Source organism: Mustela nigripes, chromosome 16 (genome assembly GCF_022355385.1).
Source record: "Mustela nigripes isolate SB6536 chromosome 16, MUSNIG.SB6536, whole genome shotgun sequence".
NCBI classification, from domain to species: Eukaryota; Metazoa; Chordata; class Mammalia; order Carnivora; family Mustelidae; genus Mustela; species Mustela nigripes.
The window spans coordinates 1,803,328-1,821,526 of NC_081572.1; the positions used below are offsets into that span (position 1 = coordinate 1,803,328).

Genomic DNA, 18,199 nt, shown 5'->3' on the forward strand with positions numbered 1-18,199 from the left:
CTACTTACACCCCTTCTCCACTCCGGTTCTCCCTGCCAGTCACCCCAGCCCGTCTACACAGTGGGACGGGGTCCAGCTGAACACCCCTCCCCCGCCCTGCAGAAACCTCCCCTTCCTCACGTCATACTCACCCGCAGCCTCTCGTGCCTGAAACACAAAACTCCCGCGACCCACAGGCAACCACGGATGACCCAGCCTCCCATGTGGTTGGTGAGCCCAGCACCAGACGTAGCTGAGCACTGCAGCCAAGGCCTCCCCCACTTCCTCCAGGGCACTCAGACCTCCCGTGTCTAACGCCCCATCCTGCCCGGTCCCGTTTGTACAACGGGGCTCTTCCCCAGCGGTGCGTTTTAATGAGGAGGGCATCAGAATGACCAGGAGAGCATTACAAATCACACCCGCAAACTCTGTGCCCTCCACCGCCTGTGCCCCGTCAGGTCCTGGCCGCTCCGAGTCGGGTCCACACTGGGGGGTGCCCTGCGCCCAAAAACCCGTGCACATTCCCAGCAGGACCTGCGCCCTGCTACTGCTGGTGGATGTGCTTGTCTCCCGAGGCAGGCCGCACGTCCTGGCTCTGCAGACCAGACCACGGCCCAGCACTGCACCTGCCATCACCCAGCAGGTGTCTCCAGGGCAAGACCTGCTCCTAAATGTCATGTTTGTGGACCTCACTCTCCTTCCTGGTTCGCAGTCACCATCTCTTCCTTCAGACATCAGGGCTCTGCCATGCTGTCCCATTCACCATCACCCCAACATGGTTCGAGCCCATGACCCGGCCAGGACCATCAGCTCAGAAAGCTGTGTCCACTGTCTCACCGTCTGGTGGGACTTCGCTCATCCCTGCAGGCTTGGAACCGTCAACACCCAGCACAGGCGATGCTGCCTGCTCTGGGGCAAGCAGAAGGAAGCTGGCCACTGTCCTCTCCGTTCCGAGAGCCACGTGATGAGCGTATGTGTCTCCCTAGAGGACAGGGACTCTGTCTCACAAATCTTTATAATGCAAGTCCTTCTAAGGCCACCTGGAGCAGAACAGGCATTCCGAAGAAGCTGTTACTACAAACGCAGAATAAGCAAACATTAGGCCATTCCAAAGACCAGGTGACAGCACGAGACAGCTCGCGGTGACGGGACACGGCCTCTGCATCTGGTTCAAACGGTTCCACATCAAGTATGTAAACATCAGAGGGACAAATGACAAGGGGCAAGAAAACCAAAGAGGCTGGCATCCCGTGGCTTCAGTGACACCCTCTGTAAACAACTGGGGACACCATGCTGCCCCCCGTGCATGGGCCACACGTGGTCACCGGACTCTGGAATTCGAAAGCCGCTCCATTCCCGAGGGACCGTCAATCCCATCTTAGCACAAAACAAATGAGAAAGAAATGGCTTTCAAAGTAAACCAATCAAGTGACTGCTGTTTCATGCCTACAAGGGTCATGAGTGTCCACTACAAAACCGGCAGCCGTTGTGCTGACGCTTTCGAGAGTGACACGGCTTGGTGTTACTGACCACGTGCGGAGGCCGTGCGTGCTTACACACACCGTCAGTAAGAAGTCAAAGTACCAGTAAAATGCCCGGAAGCTGAGTAAGAAGACACACAAAGGCAAGTAAATAGTTAACAAGTCACTGTTTTATCAAACACGATGTGATTCCGTTGCTCTGCAAGCAGGATTTCAAGCAGGGATTGAAGCTAATTTGGAACCCGGTGAGGAGGGTAGGCCACCATCGGAGGACAAGTGGCTTTCTTCCCATGGGCCACGGACAGTGGGAGGACTGGGAGGGTGGGGAGCGGGGCTGGCGGGGGCAGGCGCTATTTCACGAGTATCAGTTCAGCCAACACTGACGTCCTGGAGTTACGTTCCTAACTCAGTGGCTGCGAGAGCCCCACTGTGAGTGAGTCACACCTCACCTTTGGTCTCTTCTGAACATTCCTGTTATGTTAAAAAAAAATTCCGTTCACGCCTGTTGTCTTCCGTCCCCGCTGCATACTGACGCATTCAAATGCTCACAAGATACTCCTGGATTCACTAAACTTCAGCAAGATCCTGTCTGAGGTCACACATTCCCCGCTTCTCTTGTGAGATAAACACAGAGGAGAGAGGGTATGAGCCAACAGGAAATTACTACCAGTTAAGTAAACTCCAACATGAACCAATATTAAAAAGGCAACTTGTGCTTTAAAAAAAATTATTTAAGAAAATATTTCTTAGGGAAATAAGCTGATTTTCCAAAGGCTCCATGTGCCTGAAATTCGGTCTAAGAGGTCACCTAGTCAGCAATTCCATGAACGGCATTTCTTAGCTTTTAGAATTACTGATGACCCTGAGCCTTGGGGCAGCTCTTCGCGCGGTCAGCTGATGTCCGAGAGAAACAGAAGGAGACGTGGCTTAAAGTGCGGGCATTTCATAAAGGGCCGCCCGTCCAGTGTGTGACACGTGTGACCCCCTGTTGTTACGAACTGCTTGCTCCTCTGTGTTGGTTAGAGGTCACACGCTGTGCGGACAGAGCACAACGTGGCAATCTATTCACCCGCGGATGGACATCTGGGTTGTTTCAGGGTTGGGGCGTCCACAACAGAACCGCTAGGAACACTCACGTGCTCCTCTTGATGTGGACAGGTTTTCCTCCCTTGGGTCAATAAACAGGTACAGAACTGACGGGCCATGTTTAACATCAGTAGAAACGGCCAGACCCAGGTCTGGGGCAGGTGTACGGTCCTGCGTTCCCCCGGGCAATGTCGGAGCACTCTGGATGGTAGGTTCTCCTCAACACAGCACGTGCCTTTCAGGTGTCCATCAGCCATGCATGTGCCTTCTTTGTAAACCGCTGTTCCAATCATTTGGCTATTTCTTTCAAATTTGGGTTGTCTCCTTGACTTTTCAAAGGTCTTTCTACAGTCTCTGTACAAGGCTTTGTCAGACACACGCATGGTAAATCTTTCCAACATAAAACAGCTGAAGTTTTTAATTTTGACGAACTTCAACTAGTCCAAGATTTTAACGGTTTATGCTGTTTGGGTCATATCTAAAAATTATCAATAATTTCTCTTGTGTTTTCACCTACAAGTTTCATAGTTTTAACTTGTAACAGATCAGAAGGTCATTTTTCTGTAGCGTGTAAATGGGGGTGAGGGGTTTTGAGTATCCGCAATGAACGGGAATTATTCGAATAGTGTTTGTGAAAAGACCATCCTTTCTCCATCAGATTCCCTTGGAGCCTCTGTCCAAAGTCAGGCGGGCGAACACGCGTGGGTGCCTGGTGCACATCCTGTGCCATGGATCTCTGTGGCCGTCCCTACGCCAGTACCACAGGCGCAATGACTGCAACTTCGTACTAAGCCTTGAAATAAACCGAAGTGCCTCTTTTTCAACATTGTTTTGGCTAACATCCTTTGCATTTCTATATAGAATTTAAAATCAACTTGTCGATTTCTTTTTAAAAATAGGGTTAAAAACTAGGATTCTGATTGGGATTGAACTGGATCTACAGACCAAGCACAGTGCAGTTCTCCACATACTTGCTTCTTTCTCCGCGATGTTCCTTCTGTGTGTCGTGTGCACAGGTCTGGCACATATTTTGTTAACGTTCATCCCAAGTATTTCATAATCAAGAAGCCACAGCAAATCATATTTTTATATTTCAATTTCCAACTGTTTGTCATTTCTATATAGAAATCCAACTGATGTGGGGGTACCGATCTTGTATCTTAGAACCTTGCTACAATAAATTACTAGCTCCAGAAAGGCTTTTGTAGACTTCTTATATGATTTTCTACGTAACAGCCATGTTGTCTGTGAATAAATAGTTTTATTTCTTTGCCAACCGGCATGCCCGTTAATTTTCTTCTAGCTTTACTGCACTGACCAGAACTTCTGGTGCAGTACTGAACAGCAATGCTGAGAGTGAACATTTTAGTCTTGTTTCCAGCCCTCCAGGGAAAACGCTGAACCTTTCATCAGTAAGTACACTGTTAGCTACAGGCTTTTCCTACATGCCTTTCAGGAGCTTGACAATGTTTGCTTCTATTCCTAGTTTCCAAGTTGTTTCGTCATGACAGGGTGTCAGATTTTGTCAAATGCTTTTGATGCACCTATTGAGATGATCATATGGTTTTCTCTTTTATTCTGGAAAAGGACAGCGAGATCATTCATTAAACTGTGTACATTATAATGAATTGCGTGTATTGATTTGTACCTCTTGAATAAACCTTCCATTCCTAAGACAAACCTTGCTTGATCCTAACACTTTATCCTTTCTATATATTCAGAGACTTCATTTGCTAATATGTTGTTAAGGACTTTTATATCTGTGTTCATGAGGAATCCTGGTCTCTAAGTTCCTTTTATTCCCCCCTTGTATAGTCTTTGTCTGACTTGATGTTCAGTGAAAGTTAGCCTCCAGATTGGGATAGAAAATGCTCCCCCCTCTTCTATTTTCTGAAAAAGTTTATATAACATTTGAGAATTCATTGGTCATGATATCTGAGCCTGGAGTTTTCTTTATGAGCCTTTTAACTGTAATTCTGTTTCTTCATGAGGTATAAACTCTCCAAATTTCCTTTTTCTTCTTGTACCAGATTTGGTAATTTATGTCTTTCACAGAATTCATCCATTTCATCTAAGATGCAGAATTTATTGGAATAAAGTCCTTCCTACTTAAAAGGATTCCCTTATAACCCTTTTAATGCTTGTGGGGTCTGTAGTGATGCCCCAGTTTTACTTCTGATATAGGGAATCTGTGTCTCCTTTCTGGTCTACCCCATTCCGAAGAGAATTTAAACAATTTTATTGACGTTTTCAAAAATTATCACCTAGTTCATGGGTTTCTAGATTTTTCTGGTGCATTTTCTGTTTATTTTTGCTCCTTTTTAAAAAAATTTCTTTTCTTCTACTTACAGTTTAATGCGTCTTTCTTTTTTCTGGTGTTATAAAGACCATACAATTTAGACTGTTCAAATTAAAATCTATAGGTATGATTATGGTTTTGAGTTCAGTTATACATGTGTGTGTATGTGTGTGGAGATAAATGTACATATATCTACCTCGTTCACCAATTCTACTTGCTGCTTATCTGATATTTTACTCCTGATTCTCTCATGCTGAAACTTCAGTTAGTTCATCTCACAAACAGCACAATGAGAAAGGTCATAGTGAATGTTTCTAAGTGGACTTTTGTAAGCATTTCCATGTACCACTAAGAAAGAAAGGCTACTCCCAATTACACAGGCATGTGATTGTAAGACATGGGAAAACGGGCATCCTAGAATCGACGGACTGTGCCAGATGACCCATGCTGTACAGAGATAATTACACATTTTTGTTTTCTACAACTTACTTGTCTTATTGATGACTAGCACTTCTAGGAGTGCAGAAGTGCCAGAGGGAAATCCTGCCTTGTTCCCAGCCTCAAAGGGAGGGTGCCTCAAGTTTCTCCACTAAGACACTGTTTGCTGAAGAGCTTGGTGCACCCTCCCCAAGCCAGGTGAGCTGCTAAGGTCTCTACTCAAACACGGAGCTCAACTCCCTCCACACCAACTAAAGTGAAAGAAAAAGAGCAAGACAAGAAAGAGCCCTGGGGACAAAATTACAGCAAAGGATAGAAGTGGGGCACCTGGGTGGCACAGTCAGTTAAGTGTCTGGCTCTTGGTTTCAGCTCAGGTTGTGATCTCAAGCCCCACACTGGACCCTGCACTCAGAGTGTGCTTGAGATTCTCTCTCCTTTTCCCTCTGCCCTTCCTGCTCAGGCTCCTTCTCACTTGCTCTCTCTCTCTCAATAAATCAATAAAGCTTTTTTTTTTTTTTTTTTTTTTTTAAAGGGAGATTGGCAGTCACCGGGCAGACAGGCAGAACCCGCACCAGTGTCAGGTGCCCACCCAGGTCTGCATCCTGGCTCTACCAGTTACTAGTTGTGCAGCCTCCTGCCCTCGTCCTGACAGCAGGACCAGAGGTGTCCCATCCCCCAGGCGCAGCATGCGGTGGCACCGAGGGTGCTCGATATGTGCTGGCCACCCCCGTTACGGACACATGAACATTTCAGTCAAACAGAAGAACGAGTCAGGCTGGTCGTGACGACTCAGCAGACGAGAGAGAGCTGAAACCTGAGCCCTGGACAGGGAAAAGCCAAAAGAAGTCAGCCGACTCCCAGAGCGGACCGTCGGGACGCAGGGAACCAGGCGCCAGACCTGCTTGAAAGAGGAGCTGCCAATGAGAGTGAGGGTCTGACCTTGTATGGGGAGCGGTGGGAGCCCCAGGACTCCCCTTCCTATCGTGGGATTCTGGGGCGTTTCCCAGACCTGCCGGGGTTGTGGAGACACGGTGAGAAGCTCGGGGTTGCCTCTCCCTGCAGGATTTTCTTTCTCCAGATCACGGCATTTCCCCTGGCTTTGTAAGGGGAACCTTTTGTCTTTCTTCAATGTTAACCTTTGTTTTCCGACTACATGTACTACCTCTGAACCCGCTTCAGCCGTGTCCCAGACGAGAAAACTCCGCTCTCACCCTCAGCCAGCTTGGTGTAGTTCACAGTGCTCTAAGAGTAAGAGTTCTAGTCTTCAGAGCTTTCTTTCTAGCTCTTTTTCCGTTCCTGAACTCTAACTTCACAGATGGTGGTCCGAGAGCAGAGTGGACACAACGCTGAGGCCCGCGGTTATGCAGGCTTCCATTGTAGCCCCGCCCACGGAGAATTTCTGTGGATCGGCCACATGTGCCACAACCGTACACGCGTGTTTGGCACCGATGTGGTCCTCTACGCCTGTAAACACACGGTTCGGTAATCCTGGTGCTGGAATCTTACCAACCCCCTTACTTCCCACCTCCTTGGTATCACTGTCTTCATTCCTGATTTGTCCGTGGCTCTTTCCGTCCCCCGTCGCCGTTCCAGGCCACGTTGTCAGGTGTGTAGAGAGTCCCGTCGACGTGTCTTCCTGGTCTCCTGCGCTTTCTCTCTGCAAGACACTCTTCCTTGTCCCCCTCACGGCTTATCCCGGGCTCTGCTTTGGCTCACTAAAACAGCCACTCCGGCTTTCTTTCAGTTCAAATTTCTCTTCTTTCCAAATCCTGTGGTTTTCAGCCTTTCAAACCTTTTGTTTGCTGCGTCACAGTGAATTGCATCCAGCGTGAGAACCGCCGTACTTTGAGAGATGAATTCAACCCACAGAGCATCACTCTTATTTCAGAGCGGGTTTGGGCTGCCTTAATTTACGTTTTCTATTTCCCATGCATTTCTTTTTTCTTTTTCTTACTTTTTTTAGAGAAAAGAAATTTTCTCTCCTCATGTGAAAATTGTACTTTCTGTTTTCATTATTTTGGTGGTTTTGTCTAACACATCGGACGGATCCAACAGCTCCCATACCGGACACCTTCGTTCTCTTCCCGTCACTCGTCCTCAAGTCTCTCCCTCTCCCCGTCCCTGTCTCTTTGGTGGAAGTCGCGGCCGTGCTTCGGGCGCGCCCGCCTTCCGCGCGCCGCGTGCTGCCTGTCGCGTACCTGCTGCGTCTCTTACTCTGTCGGTTCTGGTCGTCCCGCCGCCGCGTCCTGCGCTTGTCCCTCACATCCCCGGCGTTGCCCTTTGTCACCCTGCTGCCATGCTCACACTCACTCCTTCCTCCACTTTCTGCCCGAGCAGGCGGGGGTCACCGCTTTTCTCGCCTTCCCTCCCTCCTTCCGTCCGCACCCATCCGGCACAGCCCGGGGAGCAGCGGCACGCGCGGCCAGAACAGCCGCCCTCGGCCCGCCCTCGCCCGCACCCTCGAGGGCTCGCACCCCTGCCATCTCCAGCCCGGCCCCCTCTCTCCTCCCCCAGCAGTCTCAGCTGTCCCCAAGGGTCCATGCACTCCCGGCTCATGGCTGAATGGCTTCCCACCCGTGGCAGCCCGAGGAGTGGGTCTAGGGTCGGGAGCCAGGGAGCGGCCAAGAGGGGTCGGAGGTCAGCAGCCCTGCCATTCCCGCTCCTCCAGCTCGGCTTCCGAGCAGCACACGGCAGGTTTCCACGCGTGGCCTTTCTTTAAAGGAGCTCTGTCGCGGGCGCTGCAATCCTGCCCTGACCAGCGCAGGCCGGCACCCTGCCGCAGGGAGCACACATGGTCTGGTCTGCAGGAAACGCCGTCCTCCGTGTGGGCACATGACCCATCAGAACCGGAGAGACTCGGGAAGCTCCCGGGGCTCGTGCAGCAGGACCAGTGTATGTGAGGCCTCGCTGTGGAGCCCTCCAGAGAGGAAAACCATTTCGTTAAATTCCAAATGAAACTTGCCTCTACTGAGGCCTAAGACGCAACTTGGGACATTATGACAAAGTCCTGGCGGGACGGGGTTGTCTGGTATGTCTGGATTGCTTCATTCTCCGGGAGGGTCCCTGGGCGTCTTGGCCGTCAAGTGTTGGAAATAAGGCAGAGTCATTTTAGTTTTTACACGGAAGCTACACAGCTCCTACCACCCAGAGCACTGAATGGGAGGCAGGAAGTTTGCTCTTAACAAAGCAGCTGTGTTTTAGAAAATGCTACAGAGAACAAACAGTTAACCCCATCATCAAAACCCAGCAGGAATTTATGTCTAAAGGTAATTCTGATGCAGCCTTGGCTGAGTCTTAAAGAAACATAGAAAGCAGGGAGCGCCTGCATGGCACAGTTGGTTAAGCATCCAGCTTTCGATTTTGGGCCGGGTCATGACCTCAAGGTCGTGAGACGAAGCCCTGCGTCAGGTTCCGCACTCGGCACGGAGTCGGCTTGAGTCTCTCTCCCTCTCCCTCTGCTCCCCACGCCCCTCACCCACGCTTGTGCACGAACACTTTCTCTCTCAAATAAATGAATTAATTAAATCTTAAAAAAAAAAAAAAAGGAAGCAAGCAAGCAAGCAAATGTCACAGCCAGGGTTCAGATGAGGTGGTCACTGCACTCTGTTCAGCCCAGCCAGACGCACCATGGCGGCCTGGCACCTGGTTCCCCGCGTCCCGACAGTCGGCTCTGGAGTCAGCTGACTTCTCTTTGGCTTTTCCCCATCCAGGGCTCAGGTTTCAGCCGTCTCTTGTCTGCTGAGTCGTTACGACCAGCCTGACTTGTTCTTCTGTTTGGCTGAAATGTTCACGTGTCCGTAAAGGGGGTGGCCAGCATGTACCGGGCGTCCTCGGTGCCACCGCACGGATCATCTCGGTGCCACCGCACGCTGCACCTGGGGGATGGGGCACCTCTGGTCCTGCTGTCAGGATGAGGGCAGGAGGCTGCACGGCTAGTAACTGGTAGAGCCGGGACTCAAACCTGGCCGGGCCCCTGACCCTGGTGCGGGCTCTGCTGCCGCCTGGGGACTGCCCTCCCCTTTGCCTCTCTCACTGGGTGAACGTGAGGGCAAGACTTCCCGTGTGGACAGATCGACATTAACTCTGCGTCGTTAACATTTAAACTCCTTGAAATTCCTCAATTTAATTGAAAGGAAAGAAACAAGTTTTCTTGACCTCTATTCAATCCAAAATAATGTCTATCATTTTCTTTAATAAACAGTACAATTCCATGCCGCGCAGTACAAAAGGCATCCATCTTTTTTATAGCAAGTCCCACAGCAAATTAAATAGCACCGAGTTATAATTTTCAGTAGTACACAAATATACCCAGGATAAATTTAAAATGGCATTCTGCCACCAATCCAAGAAGAAGAAAAAGCCAAGAAACCATATATTTTGGATCCTTCTACTACATTGATACACATGGTGAGCAAGGTAATCGATTCTTTAGGAAACAATGTACTTGCTCATTTCAGAATTATTGAAATGATCAGTTTCTGAAAACAAGAAAGACTGAAACAAAACATGAAGAGAAAATCAGAAAACAACAATTTCCAACAACTATTTCATCATCAAGAAAGGTTCATAAATACGCAGACCACCAACCACGAACTCACACACCTCGTACATGGAAAGCAAGACTATGGTGTGTGTATACAGCACAGAGTGGTCTGCATAACCGTGCCTGGTTATGTCAAAAGCCCTCCTCTGCTTTACATCAGGAGAAGGAGGTAGGAAGGGAGGAGCGGGAGGCCTGCTATTGGGTTATTTCCTGACCCGTAGAGGAGGACTGCGGTCATCTGCAGTTAAGATCCTGGTTCTGGGGGTGCCTGGGTGGCTCAGTGGGTTAAAGCCTCTGCCTTCGGCCCAGGTCATGATCCTGGAGTCCTGGGATCGAGCCCCGCATCGGGCTCTCTGCTCAGCGGGGAGCCTGCTTCCCCCTCTCTCTCTGCCTGCCTCTCTGCCTGCTTGTGATCTCTGCCTGTCAAATAAATAAATAAAATCTTTAAAAAAAAAAAAAAAATCCTGGTTCTGTTCTCTACGGTACAAGATGGCAAGGTAGGACCCGCCACCTCTTTCCACAAATAAAGATTTACTGCAACACGGCCACACCCACCTGCGCACACACTGCGAGCAGCTCTTCCGTGCTGCACCAGCCCAGCGGGGACCCTCGGGCCCACGAAGCCTAAACGACTCACTTCCTGGCCCTTTACAGAAGTTGTTGGATCCCTACCCTAGAGGTTCTCTGAGCTCTCCTTTCTATATTTACCAGAATCCTAAATCCTAAAGTCCTAGGTTTCGATTAAATAAGACACAAAACATTAACACAGTGAAATCTTATGCAATCATTACAAATGATGTTTACTAAGAGTTGCCTAATGGTCTAGGATAATTGTATTATAACACCAAAGATTAAGTAAAAGAAACCGTGGTGGCAGTCTCACCGCACCAGTGCAGAAACGTCCGCGCATGGAGGAGGAGACGGACAGAAACTGACCCAAGAGTTAACACTGATTGTGCTCGAGATGGTAAAATCCTGAATAATCTTCTCTCTCTTTTTTTTTTTTTTTTTTTTTTTTTGCTTTTTAGTTGATTTCTACAAAGGGATATTTCACTTTACATTTACTTTTTACATGAAAAAACAAAACTTTCACCCTAATCATATAAATGAGCACCATCTACCAAATTACCTTCCTTTCTCTCTTCAAGAAAAGCTGGTGGTTTTTACCTCAGCCGTGAGAGACAAGAGCACATTTTACTCGACGGGGCTCCCAACGGTGACGGTTCGTCACCAGCAGCAGGACAGTTCTGTTCAATCTAACCTCCGCTGCTCGGCGCGGCACACAGTGGTTCACTGTAAGGGGTCTGCCCGCCCGGGACAGCCTCGCAGTTCCGGTCACTGGTCATCTGACAGCTGTGCCCATGGACCCCAACGTCCATCTGATGGTGACCTTGTGAGTCTGACTTATCCTTCACAGTGCTTCCTGCCGAACACTCACTTCTGTAAGTTTTAGTCATTTCCCAACTCCGAAAGGACCCCAGGCCGCTCCTGACGTGACACATCAGGAATGGCAGCATGAAAGCCCGTGCACCGGTCAGAGGGCAGGGACCCACTATGGAACTTGTGCGGATCGACTGGTGTCCACGTGCCAGCAGCTTCTCTAGTGAACGCCAAGTCCCTCCTGACCAAGACGGAAAAGCGCACGCTGGAGATGTGGGCGAGGAACGTCCAGTCACTGTGCTGGGGCGCATGTGCCGGGGGCGAGGACGGAGGGCGGGGGCCACAGATTCCCTTCTAGGCTCCTCGTGCCTTCTCCCCTGCCCCCTTCCTGCCTCTCCCTCACCTGCCTGAAAACCTGCAAACATGCCCCGTGTGAGTCGCAGCGAATCAGCCCCAGCCTGGCCGGGGGGCGGGGTGGGGGGGCCCAGGCAGGGGTGGGTCGGAGGCCCTGAGCACACTGGCTTGCCACATCGTTCCAGAGTCGGGGTGCACAGAGGCAGGAAGGGCAGAAAACCCTAGAGAGAGGGGCAGGAAAGTGAGCGGAAATGAGGCCTGCTCTCCAGACGCCAAGGGCACACGTGGGGTCTCCTGCCCCCAGATTCCCACCTTCCTGCTGCCGTCTCCCACCCCATCGGGACCAGACTGGGACCAGATCGGGACCATCATCCCACAGATCATCTCCCTGCCGCTCTAGTCCTACTAAGTCACGCTCCCACGGAAACCATCCAGGCTCTCCCGGCCGATCCTCCAAGTCCAAGGCCACGGCTCAGCGTTCAAAGCACCCACATCTCACGCAGTCTACCCAACCTACACCCAGCCCCACACCTTCCTGTGTAATGAGGCCAGCGCACATGCTCTCTTCACAGACATGCACGTCACCCCTGGTGACAGCCAGCCCACCGGGCTACGACTCCTCCACACGTCCCGTGGGCCCTCAGAGTGTGTGCGTCCCTGGGAACACCAGAGCCCCTGGTGCACGCGTGTGTTCAGTCCGACCGGAGCTGCTTGTGACGCCCAGACGCGCTCTGCCCGTGTCAAGCTCCCACGTACACTGTTCACTTTCAGGCCGCAGCTTGTCCCCTCAACTAGACTCCAAAGGCACGACAACACCACGATCCTCTGCACCTCCTACGGCGCTCGGCGGAGGTCTGACGGACGCCGTGGGATTTTGTCCATTATGCTGTGGATCCTGAGTGGAATGAATGGACTCCAGGGTCCTCTGGACCAGACCTTCTGCCGTCCTGTCACACGGACCTGTGATCTTTCTTGGCAGCCTCCAAACAGGGAGGACAGTTACCGAGAAAACCTCACCAACCCCTCGCAAGAGGAGACCCACGCTCAAGGAGCTGCAGCCATGGGGACGCGGACGACGGGGGGAGCCCATGTGCTCCCTGGTGGGCGGGCGCTGCTCGGACTGAGTTCTGCCTCTTCCCCACGTCCTGGGAACATGGCCACGTGGCCCCCGGGAGCAGCACCTCTGCCGACCTCTCCCTGCCTGTGGGAACATCCATCTCTCCGTGTGCCACCTGCCCTTCTGGCCTGTTCTCTGCTGCTCCCGGCTGCTGCCCTGACGTCCCTCCGTGTGCCCTCCCAGCTGACCCGGGTTACAGCTGCCCTCACTGCCACGGATCCCAACCACTGTGTTCCTTCTTCCTGTGTCTCCGCTGGGCACATTTCTATGTTCCTGCCTCGGAGTCCCACCTCCGGCTTCTAGCGTCTTCCTTCAGCTCTCACCAAGTGCGCACGCTTGTCGGCCGACATTCGGCAGCGTCTCTCTGTGCTGGCTGTGCCCCACCCCATTGATTTCTGCTTCTCGGGGCGCAGTGGAGAGCGTCCTTAGGCAGGTGTTGGCCTATGTCAGCTCGGGGATAAGCCCAGCCGCTGAGGAGCACAGTGGGTCACCCCTGCCTGCCCCTCTGGGCAGCTCCCCCTCCCCATTCACTGCTCAGGGCTAAGTCGCCCTACAGGAGGCTCTCCCTGGGCTCCCCCGCAGCCCTGGGATTTGGGGGCAAGGGTGAGGCTAGCAGAGGGGTGCTGCCCAGCCAGCCCAACACCGATAACCTCTCACCCCAGGGCGCTGGCCTTGCTGGAAACACTGCTTCAGGGGCAAAGCAGCCCAGGTCCTCGTAGGTCTCCCCAGTGGCCAGTCACTATGCTGTCAGCCCCCAGGGCCCACGCTTGTTCCGCTGCGTCTCTGGAGAGTGGGAAGGACCAGGGGTCTGTGTGTCTCCTGGCAGAAAGCCCCGGAAAACAACCCCCCGAGCCCCGTTAACAGCGCGCAGCTGTGTGCTTTCCCTGCGCCCCCTGGACACGGGCTCTCTCCCGGACGCACGACTACTCCATGGGAGCCTCCCAGCGAGACGGAAAACGGAAAGGAAGGAATGAAGGAGCAACGGGGGTCGGCGGCACAGCCCTGACGCGGAGGCCCGAGCACGCACGTCCCATGGTGGCGCCCGTCAGCGACGCGAGGTCTTTAACGCAGGCTCTCCCGTATGGAGCATGCCGCCCACGTCCTCGGTCACGTTCTTCAGAGCGCCAGACCGCGACAAAGGGCGTGGGAGGCAAGAGTCGTGACTCGGTCTATGGCCAGCAATCAGTGGCAGGATCCAGCTTCCGATCTGCCTCGGGGTCAAACGGCTCTCCGTGTCATGGCAGCCCGAGTTCCAGAACACCCAGGGCTGCCGCTAGGACACGCCCCAGCAGACCGGCACGGAGAGGGTGCTCTTGGGCGCCACACGGCAACAGACCACACGAGCCACTCACCCAAGAGGCAGAACGTCTCCTTCACTCTCTGTGAGGAAAGCCTGAGCCTCAGGAGGCTGAGTTGGCGCCCACCAGTCGCGTCTGCAGGGTCGGTCCCTGGGATCTGCGTCCCTAGGGTCCCCGGGGTAAGCCCAGGTCATGGCACGAGGCACTTACCAGCGCAGGGCGATTTTGATGGGGGTGGTGAGGCATGAGGTGAACAGGTCAGCCGGGAGGTCGGGGATCATGGGCAGGAGCTCGCTGGCCTCACAGGCCGCCAGCTGGATGCAGTTCTTCATGGACGGCGGCAGGGGCATCTGTGCGAGCGGGTGGTTGGGGTTGATGGCAGCGACCTGCAGGGGAGGACAGGAAGGGAGAGAGAGGCTCAGTGGCCACAGACGGCTACAGCACCCGCTGGAAACGTGGACCCGAAGCAAGGACCGACGGGGCAGCCCCCGAGAGGCAGCCGGGGCGTGCCCTCGTGCAGTTCGTGGTCTCACGCTCGTCACCAAGGCCCCTCCAGCAGCTCCACCAAGCGCGTCTCTGGGAAGGAAGTTCTCGCCCCGGACTTGCACCGGGGCCGGACCATCCCAGCGTTCATACGTCCTGCCCTTCGGGCCCCGCACGGTGTCCGAGCGCTGATCTTACAATCCAGTCTTCATCCAGCGTCCCTTGTTTTGGTGTGTTCCCTGACAAGGGCGCAGCTCAGGGTAGAGAGAGTGACCCCACCAGCCGCAGCGGCGAGCAGACGGCAGAGGCGGCGCCCGCGGCAGGGACGCTGGGAACACACGAGGGTCAGGGCCCAGTGGCCGACCGGCTGCTTCCAGCCCCCGCAGGCGTCACCCGACATCTCAAAGCATCGTAACGAGATACTTATGAATTCTGTAACCAGGGAGGGGGACTCTTCTCATTTTATTTTGACACAAAACTTCACCTGTCCTTGAAGCAGGGGGACTAGTCCTGCTTGCGGTCTCCTCCACTGAGACTTTGGTCGGCAGGCCCCAGCCCTGAAGCCTGGCGCGCACCACGCTGCGGGAGGAACGGCAGCCGCTAGTTACCGTGGACTGACGGGGCAGCCTCGTGAACAGCAGCAGAACTCCCCCAAACCCAGGACCTCACACAGCCCGACTGCCTCTGCCAGCAGTGGGGAGAGGCACTGGGACCCCTCCCCTGCCACACTCGGGTGGTGATCCGGTCCTCCGGTCCTCCGCCACGAGCTCCCTGGGGAAGGCCTTCCATGGCGGGGCAGCGGGCCCGGCTGGGGGCACAGAAGCGGAGGGCAGCCCTCCTGGGACCGGGGATGGCACGGTGCCGCAGAAGGCAAGCGGACAAAACCGTATGGTGGCTGACAGGCTTCACACGTCCTGCATGTCAGTTTGCTGCGGGACGAGGCGGCAGCGTCACAGGTCACTAACAGAATGAGAATTAAACCCCAGAATGCCAGCTGAGCAGGACGTCCACAATGTCCAGGACCTGCTCACCCACTCACCCACAAACAGCCACAGAAAGCTATGTGCCGCGGCCCGAACGCAGGCGGTCCCCACCCCACAAGGGCAGGGCGGTGACGGCATCCCCCTACCTGCCCCGGCGCCTGGTGGTGCTGCCCGCAGCCGCGAGGCCCGAGACCCCCGCACAGTGAGGCTCGAGAGCGCAGGCACGTGGAGGGGATCCTTGGGTCCACGCACCAGAGCGGCAGGACTCCCTCCTCTCCCTGTGGACCACCATGGCTATGGGGGCAACAGGCTGTGGACCACCATGGCTATGCAGGCGACAGGAGGGTCCATGGTGACTCCTCACCCGTCACGGCTCCGTGTCCTGCCGGGACCAGACTGGGCGTCACTCTCGCGCCCCCTCCTCATGGACCAGCCCTCCTCTGTCGACATTTCTCCGAGCTCTTTCCCAATCATGATGTCATGTAAGGCTTTTGCGAAGGGCCCCAGAGGTGAGTTTTATTTCCATTCTTAGCGATCTCTCGCGGTGCGGACGCGGCACCCCACAGAAGGCGTATGCGCCCCGTCCCTCGGTCTGTGCGGCGGTCACGCAGTAGGAGGCCGCTCCGGGTTCGGAGCCACGTGTGCCCCTCTGGACACCACTGAAACCCCAGCCGGGGACACGGGCCGGCGCTCCACGGGCTCTGCCAACCGGGCCCGGGCCTCTGGGGCCATGTTCGCCTGCTCGCGAACGGCGCGCCGGTGAGGACGTGGGGCGTCACTCCCGCTGAGGAGACCCGGCTCTTCGCCTCCGCTTTCTCCCCTGGAAGGAGGAAAGGCTGCAGCCGCACGGCTGACCCGTCCTGCAACAAGAGCGTCACGCCCAGAACACCCAGCGCGGCTGTGCTTAGTCATAAAGAACATTTTAACTCCCAATAAAAATACAACTTCTAGAGCTGTGCGTTTTTTTTTAATAGTGGTAAAATACCATTTTAACGTGAAGGTAACGTGAAGTTCACGTTGTAACCACTCTGGCTGTGCGGTTCAGTGGCCCTGAGAGCAGTCACCCCGCGCAGCCCTCACCAGAGACGGGTTCAAAGCAAACGCGGCACCCGCGTGGCTCAGGTGTCACCTTGAGGTCTCAGCTAAGCTTGTGATCTCAGGATCGTGGGATCGAGCCCCACGTCAGGCTCTGCACTCACAATCCGGCTTCTCCCTCTCCATCTGCCTGACCCTCTCTGTCAAATAAATAAAATCCTTTTATAAACTTAAATCAAATTAATAAAAAAAGATTCTCTCTGTTCTCCCGACCTGACTCTCACTCCCTCGCTCTCTCTCGCAATAAATGATAAAGCAGAGAGGAAGAGACGGCAGAGTCACACCTCTGCTCGCGTCCCGCTCCCAGCTCAGGCAGCCGGCAGAGCACCTGCCCCGCAGGACACTGGCTCCCAGGGCTGCAGGGATGGCCCTCCAGAAGGACATGGGCAGAACCAATGACCTCCTGAGCCATCTGGACCAGAGATTTTCCGTGCCAGGTGGGTCTGGGGCCCGTCAGGCCCGAGGCACACAGGGAGGCTGGCAGGCGTGTCACAGGGCTGGGGCAGATGGGGGACACTCCGGGCCTTGGCACTAGGTGCGAGTGCCCTCTCCCTGGCCCCATCACCGGGCCACCAGGCAACTCTCTGCGGAGTCTGGAGGGAACCGCTGGTGGGCGGCAGGCTTTCGGGAGCGCCAGCGCCCACACGGAGAAGCGCAAACGGGGCAGAACTGCAGCGGGAGACACAGCTGTGATGCACGAGACCGATTCCACAGTCTTGTTTTCCTTTTCAGAGAGACGTCTACTTTCACAGTAGGAATCTCGGAGGTTCCCTGGTTTGAGGTTTCTGGTTTATGACTTGCTTCTGTGTTCAGCTTCCTCTCTGACGGCGTTGCGAATGAGCAGCTGGGCCTCCGGCCACAAGCGCGGACACTGCGCGTCTGCAATCTCACGCCCCCAGGATTGGAGCACCACGTGCTGGGCACCGGCCCCGCAGGGAGGGAGGGGGGCGGTTCGCATGCCAGCCACCAGGGCGGAGCCCCGGCGGGGTGGGGGGTGACGAGGCCTCCCCGGCCCCGCACAGGTCTGTCCTTTCTGGCTCAGGGGTGGTGCTCCCATGGCACTGTTGGGGGACGAGCCCACACAGTCTACACCCCGGGCCTCACCAGCGTTTGGCCCAAAGCCTCCCAAGTCCTGGGCCCCGGAGCTGCTCCGTGAATGCCAAAGGGGGAACGACAGGTACGCGGAGAAACATCTTTATTCCAAATACATCCACCAGAAATTACATTTCCCGATTCAAAACAGGCATTGCTAGAAACCCCGACGGCTCCACAAGCCCCTCACAGCACGTGGTCACATGGACGGGAGCGGGCGGTAGGTCCAGCTGTAGACGGCCTGCAGAGACCGGCGTGGCCGCCTGTCCAGCGGGAAGCGCTCTGTCACTGTCCCTCCTCCCACCACACCACCGGGCGCCCGGAAGGCACACGAAAGCTCTGCTTTAGGGGTCACTACGATGGCACCATTTGAAAACAGTGACACTCAAGGCAAAGGAGTCTGTGCCCCAGCGAACCGCTGGTTTCCAGGCTCACTCACCTGGGAAGACAAGCACCTACCGTACAGAGCAGTTTTTCCCACACGCTGTCTTGGTTTTGTATGTACCTAAGATACTGACTGACCTTTTCACCGCACTTACTCTTTGGAAACAGTCTACGTGAGTGCCAAGAA

General features: G+C 54.3%; 1 protein-coding gene across 1 annotated transcript in view; it reads right to left on the reverse strand.

Annotated features, from left to right (window-relative positions):
- Positions 1–18,199, reverse strand: part of RPTOR (regulatory associated protein of MTOR complex 1) — a 308,307-nt gene that overhangs the window by 150,950 nt on the left and 139,158 nt on the right. The window contains exon 6 of the mRNA XM_059380157.1: positions 14,186–14,361. Within this exon, the coding sequence (XP_059236140.1) occupies positions 14,186–14,361 (176 nt within the window). The remainder of the gene's footprint in view (positions 1–14,185; positions 14,362–18,199) is intronic.